This window comes from Miniopterus schreibersii (assembly GCF_964146895.1).
Source record: "Miniopterus schreibersii genome assembly, chromosome: 16".
Lineage (NCBI taxonomy): Eukaryota > Metazoa > Chordata > Mammalia > Chiroptera > Miniopteridae > Miniopterus > Miniopterus schreibersii.
In genome coordinates this window covers 36,718,636-36,736,828 of record NC_138116.1, presented here as the reverse complement: position 1 = coordinate 36,736,828, position 18,193 = coordinate 36,718,636, and the positions used below count along the sequence as shown (strand labels likewise).

The window sequence follows — 18,193 nt, the reverse complement described above, 5'->3', positions numbered from 1 at the left end:
GAAAGGTCCTAGCCTCTGTTAAAAAGCAGGGCAGGAGGCTCTTCGCAGGACCTGGCGCCATCAGCCCGCCTCCCGTCCTCATCTCCACCTGGATCTGATGGGCACCAGGGAGAGGGCAGAACATGGGAGAGCTAAACTTCCTTCTCCCCCAGAGCAACAGGTTAGCACAGGAGTGACAACTGGCCCATGGCCAAATTCTGATATGCCCTGCTTTTGTATAGCCAATGAGCTAAGGATGGCTTTTACATTTATAAAGTGTTATACAAAACAAAACAAAAAAAACATGGCACAGACACCTTATATGGCCCACATAGCCTAAATAAAATATTTACTATCTGGCCCTGGCCAGTGTGCTCAGTGGTTAGAGCATCGGCCCGCACACCAAAGGGTTGCAGGTTTGAGTTCTGGTCAAGGGCGTATACCTGGGTTACAGGTTCGATCCACAGGCCCAGTCGGGGCTGGTGCAGGAGACAACTGGACAATGTGTCTCTCACATCGATGTTTCTCTCTCATGCACTAAAAATCAATGGGAAAAAAATTTTATATATATATATATGCGCCCTTTATGGAAATATTGACCCTTGGTTAGCAGGTAGAGCTTTGCCTTAAGCCATCTACTTCCTTACTGTTTCTATCACAGACAGCCTATAAGTTGGATCAAGCTTTCCCCAGTTCTGAGGGCCTCCTGCTCAGTGTACACTGTTGGCTGGCCAGGATGGTAATCCACAGGCATGGTGACAGGAGAGGTAGAAGAGCCCAGAGCCTTTCCTGGTCGTGCCACACACATACCCCCAAGTCGTGTGTCCTGAGGAAGGGGTGTAAGTTTGAAGTCATCAGGTGATTGGGCAACTTGACAGCCACATGTTCTTAGGCATTTACCCACATGTCTACTTCCTGTTCTTTCCAGGCGAGGTGGCCCAATCAGCTTCTCTTCGAGCAGATCTGGCCGGCGCCAGCTGCATATTGAAGGGGCTTCCCTGGAGCTGTCAGACGATGACACCGAAAGTAAGACCAGTGATGTCAATGAGACGCAGCCGCCCCAGTCGGAGTAGAGTCATAGGAAGCCAGTGGAGGCAATACAGTGGGACACGAAGGAATGCACCGGGCGCCAGCCTGCCCTGGGCCTCCTACAGATTTAGGAAGTTGGCAAGCCACGGGACTCCTTACTGAAAGATCAACTGTGTCTTAAGGCTTTCTAGCCTACACATACTGTATCCTGCTTCAGATTTAGGTACAATTGCTCCCCTTTTTATATATATACATACACAAAACATGCACATATTAAACAGATTGTCTCATCATTGCATCTATTTTCCATATATTCATCAAGAGACCATTTTATAACATATGTTAAGAAGAGAACCCTTTTTCAAACAAACTCCAGACCCTTGTTGCCAGTCACTGGGTTTTTGGGGCAGCCCCGTGGTTGTTGCTCAGTCGCTCTGCATGCTCTCTGTCATACAGACAGGTAACTTAGATCTGTGTTCATGTGGCCCCCGACTCCTCAGCCACATTATGTCTCTTAGAACATTGTGGAACCTAAACTGCACTTGTATCTCATTTCCTTCAAATAACGATCAACACTATTTCAGCGAGCAAACTGTGAAAGGGGCTTTGGAAAGATTAGGAGGGGTGGGTTGGACTGGGGGAAGCAGCATTCATTGGGGGTCACCATGCCCATCTCACTCGGGTTGGTGGTATCCTCACATCTTTTCATGTGAACTGTCCTCGGCCAGGGCTGGTCTGTGCATAGAAAGGATAGTGGCCACGATGCAGCTGAAGCCCCCGGTGGCAGCAATCATGTTGACTTTCGGATTGCCTCCTGAACCCTCTGGCTTTGCCAGTGTACTCACTTCAGGAACAAGCAGCTGCAGGCTCCTAAGCTGGAGTTAGTGGAAGGCCCTCCCTTGCCAGCCAGGCTTTCGTGCTGACCTTGCAAATTCAGTCGCTGCTTTGAGCCCAAAATGGGAATATTGGTTTTGTGTCCGAGACTTGTTCTAAGTTTGTCGATGAGGTTTACAGAACCTCAAGAACAGATGCCATCTGCCTGAATGTTGACATGCCAGTGGATGTGAATCCTTTTTCATTTTTCCTTTTCCCTTCCCTTTGGACAGTGTTACAGTGAACATTTAGCATTCTGTTTTTGGTTGATAGTTAAGCAAACTGACATTACAGAAAGTGCCTTAGACACTACAGTACTAAGACAATGTTAAATATATTATTTGCCTCTGTAACAATTTAATGTATTAAGTTTTGACTGTGCTTCATATCATGTACCTCTCTAGTCAAAGTGGTATTATAAACATTCAGTGACAATGAATCAGTGTTAATTACAAATCCCTGATCCTCTGCAACATGCTTGAAAACACAAACTTTTTGGGTTAAAAGCTTTAACATCTGTTAGGAAGAATTTGTCATGTGGGTTTGGAATCTTTGATTTTACCCCTTTATGAACTGTACTGGCTGTTGACCACCAGACACCTGACTGCAAATATCTTTTCTTGTATTCCCATATTTCTAGACAATGATTTTTGTAAGACAATAAATTTATTCATTATAGATATTTACGCCTGCTCTATTTACTTGGAGGAAAAAGCACCCATTAAGAATAAACAGACCTCAATAAACAAGAATAACCATGTGAATGTGGAATCTGTTCTCTATGTTCTTGATTGCCCACCTCTGATCTGACTGGCGGCTCAGAGTCACCCAGACATAAAATGCTGACTGCCAGGCCCACATTTTCTGAGGGCGCTGCACTCCCAAAGTGTCAGATGACAGGCTAATTCTCTGGGCAGTCTTGGCTACAAGTCGTCTCACCAGTGGCCTGTGTGTGTAGATGCATTGGGAAGGAAAGGGCCACTGGGGCTTGCAACCCAATTGTTAATAGAAAAGGGAGCAATTTAGGGCTACAGAATGAAGCCTTTAGGAGGGTTTTGGTCACCAACTGATGAAGCTCTTTGCTGGATTAGAGTATTTTAAGAGATTCCAAGTTTCAGACTGCATTTTCAAGCAGTATTCACACTAAAAATAATTGGGGGTGGGAATTTAGTGATAAGACCCAAGGGCAGCCTCACTAGCGTGGGTCAATTAGGATAGAAAATGCTGGCTTTTTTATTATTATTCCATAATATTCTTAGGTTAGGCTGGTTCTGGTGGTATAAGGTATATGTCCAGGCTTCCTTGGCAGTGGTGGGAATGTAAAACATGGATAACCGCACTCCTTTCCTCCTGTGTCACCACCACGGGAAAAAGGGGAGTTGCAATTACCATGTTTCACATGCCCTCACCCTTGCATTCAGTCTCTTAGTCCAGGTGTTTGTGGAATTCAGAGGCTGGTTTTTCTCAAAAAGAATGCTTCAGAATGTTTAACTGGTGTTAAAGTACTGTTTCCCAACCACTTAGCCTCTCGGGAGAAACACACAATCTCCATGGACTGACTCCAGTTCTGAGTCCAGAAATGTGAACTAGAAGGAACCTTTCTTTACTAAACAAACCACTGCTTCACAGTCTAAGGAAAGGTCATTCAAAAAGCCTTTGCCAGGCACTTAAAGCACACGGAAGGCATGAGTTTATGGGAGATAGACTTTGCAGCAAAGACTAAAGCTGGCCAGCCGCCACCCAGAGAGTGGTTAATTGTGAGGAGGAATTCAGGCAAGACTTGGGAAAGCCTGATCTTTTTGTTAAGATGAGATGGGATTTTAACATGGAGCTGCCATGCTAACAAATGCTCTCTGTCTGCCCTTGCCACATCATAGGGGCTTTTTCTTTAATCTTCACTCAAGGATATTTTTTCCATTGCTTTTTCAAAGAGTGGAAGGGAGAGAGAGAAACATCGATGTGAGAGAGACACATCGATTGGTTGCCTCCCACGAGCCCCTGACCAGGGCTGGGGATCAAGGTACATGCCTTTGACTGGAATCGAACCCAGGACCCTTCAGTCTGTGGGCCGATACTCTAACCACTGAGCCAAACGAGCCAGGGCAAGGGCTTCTTTTTTTAAGGCATATACTCCAGGGAATTATTTTAAATTGCTTCGGTAGGAATAACACCTATTATTCCTAGCCTGACTGGCTTGAAGGCATACTTCTGACATCAGAAAGACTCTAGAACCCTGTCACATTTCCTTTCTGTCACCAATTTTCCCCATCCCTAGAAACCTCAGCTAAAATGAAGTGTGAGCCAAAAGACCAAACTGTGACTTGTTCTCACAGCCAGCCCTCCCTATGGCTCTGGTGTGAGTGGCCCATGGCCCCCTCCTCCTGAAGCCAGTGTTGCCAGGACACAAACAGGTCTGCATCAAGACTGGGGCAGAGATGAGCTCAAAGTTGTCAACCATTTACGTCCCATCCTCACCCCCTTAAAAAAAATTCAAGCCGGAACAGGCCATAGGCTGGAATCTTTAGAAAGTGGGGAGGAGCCAGGCTCCAGGCAAATCTGAGTGGAGGCTGTAGCTGAGACCCAAGGGGAGTCCCCATCCACAAACAGTTTCTAGTCACTCTAGTTACATCTGTACCAAATTCTGAGCGTTTGCTAGAATGCTATAGCCTGTGCCAACTGTCAGGACCAGACGGGGCAGTCCACTTCCTTGTGTAGCCTCATGTCATTTGGGAATCTAGTAAACCATGTCAAGTCTCATACAACTGTCAGAAATCTAATAAGAAACTATCAATAAGGATATACTGGTATGATGCCAGTTTTCAAAGACAATGTTAACTGTAATTCCAGTACCTGTATACCATATACAAAAAATGTGACCATGTCCTTCAACCCTTACCAAGACTAAAAATTCATGTTTGAGTCAGTACAACACTGAGGTCTGTTTATTTTTTCAAAATAGCTCAATAATGGACTTCATCCCTACTGACTGGATGTTATGAGGCCTCATTCAAGATGTAAAGTGATATAATCTGACTATTAAACTCGGGATCTGACAAGCATCCAAGCAGAGCAGTGCATCCTTCAAAACACCATACTGCACTGGTTCTACGACACCCATGTTCTCACATGTGAACTCACAAGTCTCACAACTGCAGCCAGTAGGTGGCAGCTGTGATGTGGTTGTCTTGGTAAGGTCAATAAACCCCAGCATCAGATCCTGCAGAATGGGCCTCAGCAGCCTTGAAGAAATTTCTGGAGCCATCAACAGAACATGCTTTTCAGAAACGCTGCATCACCAACACTCACCATGGCCCAGAGGACAGCAATGCTTGGGAAAACACGGACAAGGACACCTCAGTCGAAATGTGGTTCAGGATGTTGGAATCAATGTAAAGTTTTAGGAATGTCTCACATTTTCCTTTTTGTCTATGAGTTAAGTGTGATATGATGAAAATCTGTCTAAAATCTAAAAGAGCTCTTTCAATAAATATAAAAAGTCAAAATGATAGGCATTTTCATAGTTCTAATTGGCACATTTTTCTTAATGGTTCACAAAATAAAGATGTGTCTTATAATTGCTGGTGTTTGAGGTTCTGTGAAATGCAGTGATCTCTTCTCACTGGGCTGGTGGCTGGGGTGGAGCTTGGGGGGAAATCTGAATTGTAAAATGCACTCAACAGGGTACCCAGCAATCAGGGAGCCTCTGCTTTGAGCTTCTGGCTCATCAGTCATTTCCCATCGGTCATTTCCATTCCTATGTGCTCCACGCCTGCACACTTAGGTTTCCAATGGCTCTATGGTATCCTGTACAGCTGACAAAGTCATCCTGACCATTCCCTGCATCAGACACTTATCACTACTGAGACTGATTTTAATTGTTCTTACTACCGTGAGATGTTAGCCCTAAAGTAGTTTTTATAAACTTATCATGTTAGATTGATTCAAAACTTACAAAGAATAATTTACTGACTCCAATAATGTAAAAGTGTACCTACTGTTCTAGGTGACAATAGGATTTGCTGGGATTTTTTTCCTAGTTTAAACAATCACTCTTTTAAACCAAAAAAACAGTGTTTCTCAGTTCCATCATCTGACAGGGAGCAAACAGGGCTCTACGCTAATTTGGACGACACTCATCTGACTATCCAAACATGTGCTAGAAACCTGCTGCCGAGGCCTGCTTGCCCAGTACCCTCCCAGGCCTCTACCAGCAAATGTGACCAGGCAGGATCTCCATATTTTAATGGGGCAGCAGTCACACTTGACACCTGATTACAAACACCCCAAAAGTAAACAAGCTAAATTTCTGTCCATCACATTTGCACCAGGTTTGCATCACGCTTCCCTTGGTGAAGGCTTCAGAGCTGACAGGAAACACATAACCACTATGGGTGCAGACGAAGAGCATGACTCCAAACCATAACCCACATGGCACAAATCCACATGGTCCCCCAAAACCAGCACTATAAGCTCTGTTCTGTTTTCACATTTGCCTCTTCACATGTGCTATCTTATAAAGGGAGTCTGTTAAACTAATATTAACTCAAGACTATTGTTTTTCCTTTAACATTTAAAAAAGTTACTGTATTCCCATATATCATGTTTTTAGTAGTCATAGGACCAGTTTTCAGATAAGATGCTTCAAGTCATAGGAAGATGATTTACAAAGATGCCTCCTCCTCTGCTCCCATTTTTAGGAAAGAATCAAGTAACATCTAAATTCTGAAGGCCAAGCTAGTGTTCTCAATTCGTTTCAACCTTTAGGGAAAACAGAGAAAAACAATCCTTGAAGTAAACACCAGGAGGAGGAAAGGCTCCTCTAGCATATTCTAGGCAAACAGAGAAAAAGACTCACTGCTTCGACCCATCCCCCCTCTGGCCTTATTACCACCAGTAGCCAGACTGGCTGTTCTGTTCGCCAGGCAGGACAGATCTGGCTATAATAAGATGCTCCCTACAGCTGTGGCTCCACCCCAGGACACCTCCCCTTCCCCAGAGGCATCAGCCTCCACCTTGGCTCTCAGAAGATGCTAGTGGCACTTCTGGGACAGCTTCTGAGAGAGCACAGCCAATAACTGACAAGTACTAGATTGGAAGAGGAGGGTGGGTAAGCCACATTCCTCCTGCTGCAAAGGCTATGCCAGCCCCATAGCTCATTGCCAAGGGTTTGCTATCAGCTCATCTCCTGAGGCACAAGACAGAGTCAAGGCAGCAAGGCCTCAAGTTTGGAAAGGTGGAGAATACAGCAGAAAAAGACACTGAGCTCATTTCCAATCCAGCTTTGCCACGAACTAGCTGTGTGAATTCAGGCCAGTCACTTCAACTCTGGGCCCACTTTCCTTTCTGCAAACAGGTAAGCTGGCCCACCCTCCTCTCAGGTCACCTATATCTAATTCCCCTATGCCTCGCTGACTCAACATCCCAACTTCAGCTTCTAGACCTTAGCTCAATTGGCTGGGTATAGTTTCTACCACTCTGGGCTGAAAGGAAGTGGAGCACTGGCTCCTACTCTCGTGCGTTTCAGGAGCGAGGGATGGGACCAGGTGGTGAGATAAAAATATCTGCAGGCAAAAGGTCTCACCACCTGGAAGACCTGCCCCCTCCAAGCAGGGAGACCACCACATGGACCCAGCTCAGGAGAGGGATCATTCCTAAAAGTTTCAGTGAGAGCCAGGCAAACCTGGGCACTGGCAGTCCTAGGAAGAGAACCCACTCAGAGGCAGGTGGCCGGCCAGCAACCTTTAGCTAGATGGGCAAACAGTATGTAGTAGCTTTCATGTCAGGTAGCAAATGCTCTATTTGAGCATTATGAACTAGATAACCCAAACAGCTAAAAATGAGGCCAGGGGAGTCAACCAGCTTCCTCATGGGGTCATATGCCAAGTACAGCTGTAACTATAAAAAAAAGCAAAAATGTGTGGGAGTCTCCACCTGAAAGGACTAGAAATAAGCCCAGCAGCATACTTCTGCCCTTTTATGGACCTGGCCCTTGCTCTCCTGGACCTAAAGTACTGGCGATGTCGGGTGAATGACACATGGGCCTCTGCAGCCAGGGCCCCTCCCCCTGCCATCATCTGACTGAACAATTGACAGAACCATCTGGATGAGATGATACCAGGGGTGTTCAGCTGAAAGGGAACTGGAAAACCACTGGGGAGCCAGGGACAAGGATTTGGGGCTCCAGAACTCATCCTTGCTTTACCAGAGTAGCTCTGCTTGTTAGGTGTTAAGATTTGGGTTCATGCATAAACAAAGGTCTGCCAAATGTTTCAGCCTCTTATCTAATCCAATTGTTCCAATGATTGGGAAAGAAGCTGGGAGTTGCTGCCCATCAGTAAGAGGACTGAAGTTTTCTTTTCAACTGCTCGGCCAGCACAACTGGGCACAGCACACACCACTGCAAACATCTCTCGGTGAGCCAGCTTACAACAGAATCTCCAGGAACAACTAATAGAAGATATTCCTGCTCACATATTAACAGACACAAGAAATTTTTAAAAATATATCCTGCTTAAAGTTTCTTATTTACTTAGGAATTTTACTTACTTTTCACTTACTTACAGTTTTAAAACTACGCACTGTACTGTTTTTGCTCTTTGTGATAAGCAATGTTCAGAGTGCGATACATTCGTACAGACTCCATTTACACATTTTTCAAGTCCAGTCACCTTATGTCTTGCTACCAAACATCTGGCACCGTCTCTCACTTGCCAACATCAACCTGAGGGAAGAGGAGAAAAGCCCAGACCCAAGCAGCCTCTAATCCCAGGACACCAACATGTCATGAGAGACAGCACAGAAGGACCAGCTCCTCATCCTGTGGTTACCCTGTGACCTAGCAAACTGCCTCCCTCAAAGCCCCGGTCCTTCCTCCCAAATATGCACGAGGGCCTGGCATTCTCAGGCTGCTCCCCGAGATTGCAGCTAAGAGAACCAGCATGGAGAACCAGCATGAACATGCCAGTGGTGCATCAGACTTCTGAGGCTGCCTGACTTGTCTTCGCCCCACTCCATAGCCACTGTCCACCCACATGTCCCATGCCAGAGCAGAAGTGACATCTGAACCTGGCTTTGTAACTCCAGCTCTTCTCTCACAGGATGACAGGAACCCAATAAAGCAACCTCGATACTTTTTTTGTGAAATTTATTGTTTCCACATTAAAAGATTTTTTGGAGGGGAAGTATTTTCTCTCTTTTTTTAACCACATGATGATCCTATACAGCTGCCCAGAATAGGACACCATCATAAGTCATTAACATGCCGTATGAGTTCTGAATAAATAAAAGCTACAAAGCCCAAGTTATATACAAATATCTTAGGCAATAATGTTTACAAACCTATGTACAATAAAACAAATGTAAACAGTAAATGCAGCATGAGAGTAATCAAAGGATGCACAGGGACAACCACTTATGGTCAGTCTGCCCGCCCCGCCCCCAGGAGCTAGCACCAGCCAGCCCCTGGAATCAGGCCACTCGACCCTTCCTAACACAACTGGAGAGGCCCTCAGAAGACAAAACAAAAAAGCTGTGAAGCTGTCATTTAACAGAAAGACCAAAAAGTTGGCAAGGAGGTTGCCACCACCTCCACTCCTAGTCTGAGGCACACAAAGGAGGAGGAAATAGCAGAGAGACCCAGCCCTGTTTGTACACAGGCCCCAGAGGCTCCTGCTCTGGGAAGCAAGTCTATGGAATGATAACTGCTAAAGTAAAATCAGAAGGTGCAGAAAATGTTCCCTAATTCAGTGACCTGACTGACTGCCGGCAACAGGCCCAAACTGTGTGGGGTGGAGCTGGGGATGAACACATGATCATGAGCACTAAAGATGCTTGGGTTGGAGCTCAGGAGGGCACACATTGACCTGATTTGGGAGAGAACTTCTAGAAGATTTGCAATGTCCTAAATACAACTAAATCCTATCAGAACAGCAGGGTGGGGCTAGGAGGCAGATGTGATGAATGGGTACTTCTGCATCCAGTGACCAAGTAATACATGTATGTATCACTTTGTGACCCACAAAAGTGCAATCATGTGAAACCAACGGCACTACGGCGAGAAGAGAAAATAGCCAGTATTGATATCGCGCAGAGTCCTGGGGCTGGGCAGGGCCCAGCAGCCGCCACGGCATGCAGCCTGCCCTCTCTCTGCCAGCCCTGGGGAGGCAGACAGAGCCATGGGCTGGGCCCAGGCACCGAAGGGTGAGGCGTGGGTGTCCTGGGTTGTTGGAGAAGGGCAGGAGCCCTCACCTGGAGGCTGGGCAACTCACACACTGAGAGGCAGCATACCCGGTGCCGAGGAGGGGCGTGAGGAGCCCAGGCCAGGAGGAGGAGGAGCTGGGTCAAAGCCGTTTACTGCCCTGTGAGGGTGACCAGAGCAGAGAAGGGAAGGGGAAGAGAAAGAGAGACTGTCATTTAAAAATCACTTTACACACAGTAAGAAATTCATTTGCTCTCTAAAACTATTCCTCTTCCTGGCCCACAGTAGATCCTAACGGCCCAAGGGAAGAGCAGCTGCCTCAGAAGCACCAGGTGGTTAGACTTGAGAACGCAGTGGTCCTAGGGTAGTGAGACTATGTGCTTCCCTTCTCGGCAACTTCATCACACTGGCCACTGCAGCCACAACCCTGATTTTTCCCTGTAGAACAAGTCTGAATGTCTGTCAATAGGAAACTAGCTAAATAATGGTACAACTAAATAATAAAACGGTATACCACCATTAAAAGCACATTCCACACAGTTATTTAATAGCATGGGAAAATATTCAGAATGCAATTAATGGTAGGTAGGAAAAGGTTACCAAACTATATGTTCAATGATGTGAAGGAAAAAAAAAAAGTAGTATATATTCTAGAGTCTAGATTACAGCCCCTTATATAGATAGGCATTACTATCTATGTAGCTAATTCTAGAATGTGTGGAGAGACTCACACATACATACACACATACACCCACACATATATATGTACATAAAATCATATATATTGTAGAAGAAAAATTTAACAATAGTTACTTTTCTTCCCTCTGGGTTATAGGTAAATTTGGTTTACTATTTTACACTTTTTTATTGTTTTCCAAATTTCCTACAATATACATGAATATCTTAATGAAGGGGGAAAAAGTAACTTTTTTAAATTGTTAAGCAAGCAAAGCCAAATGAGTAGGTTTTTCTGAAGACTCACAAGCAACCAGCCCAGCACAGGAGTCTACAAGGACCCAGCACCTGAGCCCAGTGATGCAGAGCGTCCACCTCAGCCCCACACAACTGGCAGCACAGCCACAGGAGACAACGAGGGAGGTGAGCACAAGGCCTGGAACCTCTCACAGGAAGCCACTTCAACCTTTCCATCCCGAAAAACTTCCTAGGTAAGTCTGTCCCACTAGCAATTTGGGAGATGCAGCCAACTGCACCACACTTGCCCACCACTGCCCCACCCACCCACTCATCAGAGGGGTCTAAGGAGTTGAACATAGACTCATCCTTACAAAAAATGCACACACATTCTTCACAAAGATAAGTGCTCCGTACACTGAAGAGGTGAGTGTAATCGCAGAGAAACAGGCATGCAGAGATTTGAAAAAAGACCCAACTACTCTGAAGAAACTAACCTCAGAGTAGATTTCCAGTTTGAAGTCAAGCTACCCACACACCGGCCAAGAGCCAAAGGGGGCTCTGATACATGTAATTTCTCCCTGCTGTACATTTTCCTATCTCAGTGATGCACACCCAGGATCCCCATTTTCTTCTTGGGGCTAGGGGAGGTCTGATATTTCAGACTCATTGCATGTGAAAACTTGAAATCATCCCTCCCTACTCTCCCAAGGCTATGCCTGTGCCGCCTCTGGGGACAGGGGCCCCATCCTATATACCACTGTAGCCCTCACATAAGCCCCATCTGTCATTTGTCTGACTAGTCCCAGAGCCCCAATGCCACTTCTCCTAAAACCCCACGGAGAACTACGCAGACCTCACAAACCTCAGCTTTAAACATGTGAACATCACACTCCCTGCCGCAGGGCAGGCCATGGCAAGCTGTTCTACAGACAGCCCCAAAACTCAGCAGAAAGGAGCACTGTTGGATGCCAAGAAGAACCTGGCAGCTGTTCCACAGGCATGTGCAAAAGCAGCAACCATAAGGCTGGCTCCACATGAAGGGTTAGGACTGAGATTCGGCATTTTCAAATTAGATGGATCTTTAGACAACATAAAACTTCATCCCCATTGTTGTATTGCTCAAAAAACCAAAGCAGGAGAAGGGCGAGCCATTCACCTGAGTTCACCTATGAGCCCATCAGTGGGGAAGTAGGGCTCATAACCTGCCTCCGAATGTCTAGGCCATTATCCTTTCCCAGTATCCTCCTGGTTGGAGGACACCTGATAGCCCTCAGTGAGCAACCAATTTGGTGCTCCCAACGCAGGTCAGTTCTAATGGGGGAAAAAACCAGTGTGATCCAGAATACAAAGGGCAACGAGAAACTAGGTAAGTCATTTCTCAGTATGAATGGAAATGGAAATTCTGATCTGCAGGTTGGGTAGAATAGGGAGCAACAATCTGCCAGGGTGTCACCTGGCACTTCTTTTCTGAGTCAAGAAGTGGGAAGTAAAAGACCAGAGCGAGGAGAAAGCTGACCCTAGAGGTAGGATTGTCATCCTGGTGAGCTAACTTCAGGGAACTGCAAAGCTGGGAAATGGGGAAAGAAACACCTCCATACTCACATTTGGTTTAAGGGAGCAGCAAAAGAGCCGAGGGGAAATGTCCCAGTGGACAACACAGAAATGAATGGAACGAAAACAGGCAGGGGTGGAGATAACAGATCTGGGAATCGTCTATGTAAAAAGGTTACAGAAGCTATGAAATTTCATGGTCTTACCACCAAAGAGTCTGAAAAATAGAGAATCCAGCTGAGAAAAGGAACTAAGGTCAGTTGTAAAATGGCAGCAGAAGTAAAAAGGGGGAAAGAACCAAGGCACGGTTAGAAGCTAGTCAGGAGAACGATAAATCGAACACAACGGAGATAAGGTATGGACACTAAATCCAGCAAAGAAGCAAGGTCGAGTACACCTGAAAGGGCAGTAGAGAAACCCATGAGAGTAGGCTAGAGCTCATTCAGGAGAGCAGCAGACACTCCAGACCCCCTCTCCCTAGTTAGATGGCTCAGCGGAAGCCAGCACAGCTCCAGCCAGCTAGAGTCCTCCCCCCAGGCTCTACGAACTCAAATGTACCTTCCTAAAAATTGAAAAGGCAGGCAGATCTTATACACATCTCCATCTATCATTCCAATGTACTTTGGGAAACAAGAGTGAGCAGAGAGGGGAGAGTCCCCACACAGCAAGTCTCCATAATCAATAGTGCCTGCTTTGAAAAAACAAGACACACTGGGCAACAGGAAGAACCCCAGTCCCACAAAGACATTCAAATATGGTCCCAGGGCCTGCCAGCTACCCTTGACCCCCACCCCAGAATCCCAGCATCATCACTACAGCACCTGACCACACACTGAGTCCCAACTGCTAGTCACAACTGCCCCAGAGCCACTACAACTCATTCATTTTTGTTTTGCACAGCTGAACCAATAATGATATACAGTCAAGTCAAACGGGAACCTGAGAGCTCACTTATGGGCTGTAAGTTGGTTAAAGCAGAGTCAGCCCCATGCAGTTAGTAAAACCAGTTTGTTAATGTGTCCCCCACCACACACCATGATTGAAAAAGAATAAAAAAGAGCACAGCAAACAAATTCAGTTACCCATGAACAACGTGGGAAATATGACTTTTTCTTGCCTAATAAAAAAAGGAAAAAACATTAAACAGCAATACAGATACTATTTTCACATCGTGCCCTACCTAAAATTAGTGTATGCCCACCTACCTACACACAGCCCAAAAGAAATCTGACTGGCTTACAAAATTAGAGTGATACATAAGGAACTAAATAAAAGCTATTAAGGAAAAAAAAAGACTTTTTTTGAGAACTTAAGTGACTACACTACACAAGAATTTGTATCATTTCAGATGAGTAATATTAAGGGCTACTAGTGGTTGGAAGAAACAGCACCACCTGGGAAGTAGGTCCAGCGAGCCATATTTCAGGACCTTGCAGAAGTAATCACAGACTAGATAAAATCCTGATTCCAAAAAGCCCTCAAATAACCAGAACTTACAGAACATTTTCAAATCCCATAAAGTAATATGTAAGATATGCTGTTTTATGTAGTAAGGCCTCATTGCACCTGAAGATTCTGAGGGAGGTGGGAGGGCGGGGTGTATACATGTATTTACTACATGCACATGCACAAACCAATTTCAATGAACTTTCCCCAAACAATGCTCCTCTAAGGTCTCCAGAAGTGCCAGCAAAACTACAGTGACAGTGCTACAGATACACTGCTTAGGAGTGAGTGGTAGAGCAGCCATATTCTAGCCACAGGCTGCAAAATGCAAAGCGTTTTCTCATCCTGAAACTACAAGTTGCACAGAGTCTATAAGGACTGGCATTTCTTCTTTCAACCTGACATTTAATAATGGAGCTGGGAGTTAAGACATTTCCCCTCTTCCTTTGGCAGTTGGTAAAAATCATCGTGGTTTTTATCTAGTTAATAGCCTGCAGGAGTTTCGGCCAGAAGGAAGCGAGAATCAAAGTAAAGCAGCAAAGACATAAGGACACAGCAAAACCCGCAAACAACAGTTACAGGGACATGGCAATCAGACAAACGCAACTCAAGCAACAGGGTAACATCTCAGTGTGTATATGCAACCCATTTATCATACAAACTAAACACTTGGGGAAAGACCAGCCCATAAAAGCACATTAATTCTTAATAGGAACAATACAGTTAAAATTTTATACTATTTAAACCAAAACTAAGTATCATCTGTAACTTTCTATCAGGAAGCACATTTCCAGCTGCAGTTCAGGAAATAAAGCCCACACCTGCATCTAGGATGCTTCTCAGGGGACAAATTGGGGGTGAGGCCCCCTCCTGGATCCAGGTTACTCTGAATCCTCCTATCTACCTAAGACTGGGTTCACCTCTAGACACTCACTGCCCTGGTGCTCTGCATCAGGGGTCGAGTGAAAGCCAGTCTCTTAAGGAAGACAGAAGCCGTGAGCCTGAACTGACATTACCCCTCCTCCTTCATTACTGTTCTAAAGACCTTCCACATGCAAAGCCATCTGCCCAACCAATCCATTTCTGGTTCATGCCTATTCTCACATCATAAGGTGCCCAAGGCAAGAAATAGGATTCCAGGTAGAGGCCAATAACTACTCTACTGGAGGTAATTACAAGTTACAGGAAAAAATAACTACATACTGTTTCCAACACTCCGGAAGACTACCCCTAAACTTTCCCTGTATTGTTTGGGGTAAATGGCAATTTAATGTCAAATACCTATTTATTCCATTTATCATTAGTGTATAAAAGTGAGCATTCCTCAAGGCTGCCTGAAACTCCTAAACCTGAGGAAAATTAATTTTATACTTATTCCCCCCAAGGAACTCCAATGGTTAAAATAAAGTTCTGATTTATATATTGATATTTTAGAATGTGCTCCTTAATGAAATATGTATACTTCAAGGTAGAATTCTCTAAAGGAACAGAGAGAAACCAGAACATTCCACTCCACAAGAGTGGACAATAGGAAGCTTTTAAAGTGGACTGTGCACCAAATTAGTTCCTCCAGAAATATGCCAGTTATTGAGGAAAACAGAGCATACACGCTCCTTTAAGCAACCGTGACAATTTCTAGAGTTGTATCTGTATTGCTTTCACAGAACAAGAATGAGCAGCCTCTACGACCCAGAGATAGTGGCAAGGGATCACAGTGCCTCCGTGGCTGTAGTAACAGCCACCTCAGGTAGTGTGGTCTGCATCCCCAGGCCATAGGTCTTAACTATTTAACTAGTTACCTAAACTAAGGCACATCCATAAAAGGGTATAACCATGCAATGTTTTATTTTTTTTTAATTTAGGTAGAATATGTAGTGACATGAAAAGATGTTGGCAATATAAATCATGTTAGGCATGTTGCAGAACAACATTTGAAGTATAATCCCATAAATTTTAAAACCTTACAGAAGATACCTAAAAATATGATTTCACATGCCTAGAAATAACTGTAAGGATATAAAAATTTTAAAAAAATTTACATTTTCCTTTATGTGCTTCTATACCTACGGAAACGTTTTTGCATTAAAAATGTATTACCGCTTCAATCTTAAAACAATTTTAATCCTCTATTCCCCAAAAGCATCTTCACATCATACAAAATGTGTATCTCCTAAACTATATTTGATCCAGTGGTTTTATATTTTTCTAAAATCTTCAGTCGGAAGATTTGTTACAGAGTTTGCACATATACTAACTACAGTGTTTTCTTCTACCCTTAACAAACACGGGAGGGAGCAAAAGGTTTACAGTTGTGAGTGCGAGAAACAGGGTTTGTTCTTGTATTATTATTATTGTCCATACAAACAACTTTAAACCTACTTTTGCCCCACCCTATACTCGTTAGGAAAGTCTACTAGCCTGCAAGAGCCTTGAGAACAAGGACCGTATTGCAGGCATTGTTAATCCCGCAAGCCTAGCACTGCTGCCTTTCAAGAGTCTGCTTCCAGGACAGACACTTCAGAACCAGGGTTCCCAGGGCAACAGACTCCATGAAGACTAGAAGACAACAACAGATTTCATGTCCCGTCAGATCTGAATGATAGCAGGCTTCAGGTAGGTTTATTTAATTGAGTTTACCTTTTCAAAGCCTGAATATGCTCACTTAATAATGTATAACTTTTACTACTCAAAAAATTATTAAAAATTTTTAAGACTTACCCTTTGTCGAAGAAAGACGTATGCCCTGATCTAGAGAACTTTGTGCCATTGCTATTCATCACCCCACAGTTAACATTCCCTGAAATATAGGATTTTCGTGATGCTTGGTCCTTTGCAAAATTCTTGCAAGCTGCTAATTTGGATTCTAAAGCCTACAAAAGAAGGAATGATTTGGTTGTCAAAACAGTAGTAGCACATAAAAATCTGCATTTTAAACCATTTCTATTTTGAGACTCAAACCTTACTCTTAGTTGATAAAGGTGGCTACTTACACCAAAATCAATCACCTTTTCAGCAGAAAGAGGAAATGTTCCTGCTGACTTCCTTTCTAAAGAGTTCAGAGTACCTTACTCATTCCCCTCAGTGTCACTGAGGGGTACAGACATAGTCCTCATGCACATAAGAAAATGTGGCACAGCAGAGAAGGGCCCCGGGTCTCTTGACCCCATCCATCATGTCTTTCTGAGTTGTGAACGGTTTTGTTAGTTGGGTAGTTAGGGGTGGGTGTGGGTGAATGTGTGTGGTGTGGGGCTGCTTTGGGATCAAACACTATAAAGAATGCAAAAATATCACTTGAGAATTTTTTAGAGCAGCCAATTCTTTCTATAGCATTTCAGTTTAGTTATTTCTAAAGCATTTAAATGGATAAGAGCATTTACAACACCTCACATGACATTAAAAGCTATTCTATTTCTTAGAACGCAGTGTAAATGTCTGACACCCTGTCTGTAACGAAATAATTCACCTGACAATGCCACTATTCCTTTAGCATTTACCTCTAAATCAGATGCCCTTCTTAGCACCTCTCACCACAACGCCTGGCCAGTGGTAGTGAATGTTTCAAGTAAAATCAGGGCAAAACAGCATCTATTCTATCTAACAGCACTGAGGTCATCACTGAGCAATTTTAGTGGCGTGAACAGAGCCCAGACTAGAATGTCTGGAGAAGTGTGCATACAGTCAAAAATGCTAACAATAAATGGAGACATGCTTTCAAAAACCTTGGCTGTAAAAGGAAGAAAGAAATAGGATGATGGCTAAAGAGAGATGTAGGGTAAAAGGGAAGAATAGCTGCTTTTATGTTGCTTTCTAAGATAAAAAAAAGTGTGTATATAATATGTAATATATAAGTATTATGCATAAATATTAACATATAGAGAGTGAAAGTCTGAAGGTACAGGAGACATGAAGATGAGAAGGCTGGAAGGAATAGGACACAAAGCACAGAGGGCAAAATTAGCCATGGGCAGGAATATTTTTACCACTGAAATAAAAAGAACAAGTACTACAAACAGAGGTAGTAACAGGAGAACAGTAAGAGGAAAAAACAAAACTTTAAATCAGAGGCCTTGATCTCCCAGGGGAGGAGGATGCGCGGGTGGGGACGAGCCTCCAGTACTTCTCCTCAGGGAGCAAAGTACAGCAAAGCAGAAAACAAAACATCCATAAAAGCATGCAGGAGCTGGCAGAGAAGCTCCTGGAAGA

General features: G+C 44.2%; 2 protein-coding genes across 7 annotated transcripts in view; one reads left to right on the top strand and one right to left on the bottom strand.

Annotated features, from left to right (window-relative positions):
* The window catches only part of MYH10 (myosin heavy chain 10), a 131,073-nt gene extending 128,510 nt beyond the window's left edge, over nt 1-2,563 (top strand). For all 3 annotated transcript variants that reach the window (XM_081161901.1, XM_081161902.1, XM_081161903.1), the window contains one exon: nt 908-2,563. In XM_081161901.1, coding sequence (XP_081018027.1) covers nt 908-1,052 — 145 coding nt within the window. In that variant the 3' untranslated portion in view covers nt 1,053-2,563. The remainder of the gene's footprint in view (nt 1-907) is intronic.
* NDEL1 (nudE neurodevelopment protein 1 like 1) overlaps nt 1-18,193 on the bottom strand; it is a 57,151-nt gene that overhangs the window by 20,287 nt on the left and 18,671 nt on the right. Inside the window, exons 8-10 of one of the 4 annotated variants that reach the window (XM_081161907.1) lie at nt 16,709-16,860; nt 13,627-13,661; nt 9,019-10,238 (exon numbers count right to left, since the gene is read on the bottom strand). In XM_081161907.1, coding sequence (XP_081018033.1) covers nt 10,231-10,238; nt 13,627-13,661; nt 16,709-16,860 — 195 coding nt within the window. In that variant the 3' untranslated portion in view covers nt 9,019-10,230. Of the gene's footprint in view, nt 1-9,018; nt 10,239-13,626; nt 13,662-15,819; nt 16,547-16,708; nt 16,861-18,193 lie in introns of those variants that run through there. The other 3 variants (XM_081161905.1, XM_081161904.1, XM_081161906.1) reach the window with 3 other exon arrangements.